The sequence below is a fragment of the Folsomia candida genome, unplaced genomic scaffold, assembly GCF_002217175.1.
Source record: "Folsomia candida strain VU population unplaced genomic scaffold, ASM221717v1 Fcan01_Sc028, whole genome shotgun sequence".
NCBI classification, from domain to species: domain Eukaryota; kingdom Metazoa; phylum Arthropoda; class Collembola; order Entomobryomorpha; family Isotomidae; genus Folsomia; species Folsomia candida.
Genome location: NW_019091220.1, coordinates 1 through 2,568, shown reverse-complemented (window position 1 = coordinate 2,568; position 2,568 = coordinate 1). Strand labels below are relative to the sequence as shown.

The window sequence follows — 2,568 nt, the reverse complement described above, 5'->3', positions numbered from 1 at the left end:
TATGTACATACACATTACACAAGTTACCACGAGAAGTTATCACATTTGTAAAGCAGTTGAGGAAATGGGGTGAAGATTTGTAACCGGTTTTTAACCATTTGTGTCTAACCAACACGTGCATGCATGCAAACTAGTGTATAACTTTCCATTTCCACTAAAATGTATCAGCAATCTGTAATATGTAATATGTAATTCATCTCTGTCTACGATAGGAATCTACTTCCTTCCTGAATTAAAAAATCCTCTTCTTCATTACAGAAATGAATGAATTAGAATCGCATATTCGTTCAAATTACTTACGTAACGGAATTAAAGAAACCTGTCAACAGATGAAATCCATCAAATTTTTTGTGCCACAATTTTGGGAAGAAGAAGGTGCCACTAATTTGTTACCAATTCAGTTAGTCAGTCTCGTTCTTCTCTCCACTTTGGTGGAGGCAGATTTTCATTAAAGTTGGTAAAAATTTTGTGTGAATTTTAGAAATTAAAATTTTACAATTTTAGTTCAAAAATGAAAACGCATAATTTAGCCGTGTTGATATTTCTTGTAGGAATCAATTTCTCTGTAAGTGAGAGATACAGAAATTTTATACGGATTTTTATTAAAGAAATTTAATACGGAGTTTTTAAAGAAATTTGACACGGATTTTATAAAAATAAATTTTGAAACATTTTTTTCAAATTTTGTACTTAAGGGGCATACAGAATATTGAAGATTTCATGGGGCTGGCCAGAACATGAAGTAGATCATCATCATCATCACGACGATCACCATGACGATCACGATGATCATCACCACCACCACCACCTCCCCCTGGACATCACCACCATCATCACCACGATAAAGGTCACCACCACCACCACCATCATAAGGGGCCACATCATCATCACCATCCCAAAGGGCACCACCACCACCACCACGCCAAGGGTCACCATCACGGCTGGGCAAAGGTTGGAGTAAACCCAAGCAAAAAGTAATTCATAGGGAGCACATTCATAAAATCCACACGCATGTTCATCACATTCACAAGGTGGGTAAAAATGCATATTTAAGTAGCTACACTCTTAAAAATAATGCCAAACTTTTGTAAAGAAACCACAGGCTCAATCCTACATATATACATGTTATTAAATTCAGATTAACGTTAACTTGATAATGAGCAAATTGAGGTCGCTGATTATAAAATTCGGAGCTAATTTCCTTTACAAATGGTAGAATTATTTTTAAGAGTGTAAATCCAAAGTAAAGAGGTACCCTGCATAGGGAACGTCGCCAAATTATTGATGGGCATTAATTTCCGATAATTATTAATTATGGTGATTTACCATTGGTAAATGCACATAATAAGGAAATCACAGCAAAATATGATCAAAATTTGGACAAATTATTGGACACAAATTTGCCCCCGTTCTTTATGCACATTTATGAAGTCCAAAAATTATAAAAATTTCAAATTATTATTTTTCCCTTTTTCCAAAAAATAGCACAACCTGTACAAGCACACGATCCACAAGCACAACCAGCACAAACACATCCTGAACATTGTCAAGGCTCCGGAGCAAATCGTGCACTCGTACAATCAAGAGGTCGTCAAAGTGGTCCCGACCGAGGAGAGGTCGTCAAGAAGATCCCCGTCCACCACGAGCAGTACCAAGTTTTTACCACGGAGGAACAAGCAGCCCCACAGGTTATCGACCATGGACACAAGCATTCGCATTATGACGGGACGATACAAGCCGCCGTGGTTGGAGGGGGTGGGCCCCCGAGGAGGTCGAGTATGCGGGGTGGAGCAGTTAAATATGTAAATAATTGTGTATGTAAATTAGTTGTTAAAATGTGCGGCAAGGAAATAAACTACTTACCTTACAAAATACAAGATTAATTGGGTAAATGATTATGTAAATTATTCCAATTATGTAAATTTCATAAATTATGTAATGCGAAAGAGGAGAAGGGAGTCTAATAAGTTTCCAATGATATCGTGCTTACGCAACACATGCTAAAGGGAGCCGTGGGGTTCTAAAAAATGGTGATTTTTTAATTACATGATTTATGAACGGCCCCTGATTATTGATCATTGCACGGAAATTATCAAATTCAAATTCACATTTTGTTTTTTTAAATTCAAACTTTTAATAATACGACAAAATCTTTGCATATATTTTTCAAATACCTATTTCAATTTATTCAAAAGCTATTATCGTCAATACATTGTCAACCATTGTCGGGAATGTTAAATATTTGTAAATGGAGCCTTATTTTTTTCAAGATCCACACGCCTAATTGGAAAATGCACGTGTTAATATCAAGTTAGTTTAACTTTATGTGAAAATTCATAGTAATTTTGGCCCCGTTTTAATCTCAACCTGGCTAATCTCACACTTTAGTCGCCGGCATCTTCACTAACTCAGTACCAATTTCTGAGAAGATTTAAAACCAATTTATATCTCACACTAAAATCCAAAAAAAAAGTAAATTTTGGGTAATATGAGTAGGGAGTTGAAATTATTACGAAATTAAGGACCAATCTAGGACAGCCGTAAAAAGTTCTTTTATCCCTAATTTAA

General features: G+C 35.7%; 1 protein-coding gene across 1 annotated transcript; it reads left to right on the top strand.

The window, feature by feature from the left end:
* Positions 1-737: 737 nt before the first annotated feature.
* LOC118438924 lies at positions 738-1,883 on the top strand. Its single transcript, XM_035859820.1, has 3 exons — positions 738-742; positions 902-1,031; positions 1,486-1,883. Exons 1-3 carry the CDS (start codon positions 738-740, stop codon positions 1,804-1,806), a joined length of 456 nt encoding a protein of 151 aa, XP_035715713.1. The 3' UTR covers positions 1,807-1,883.
* The last annotated feature ends 685 nt before the right edge of the window (positions 1,884-2,568 follow it).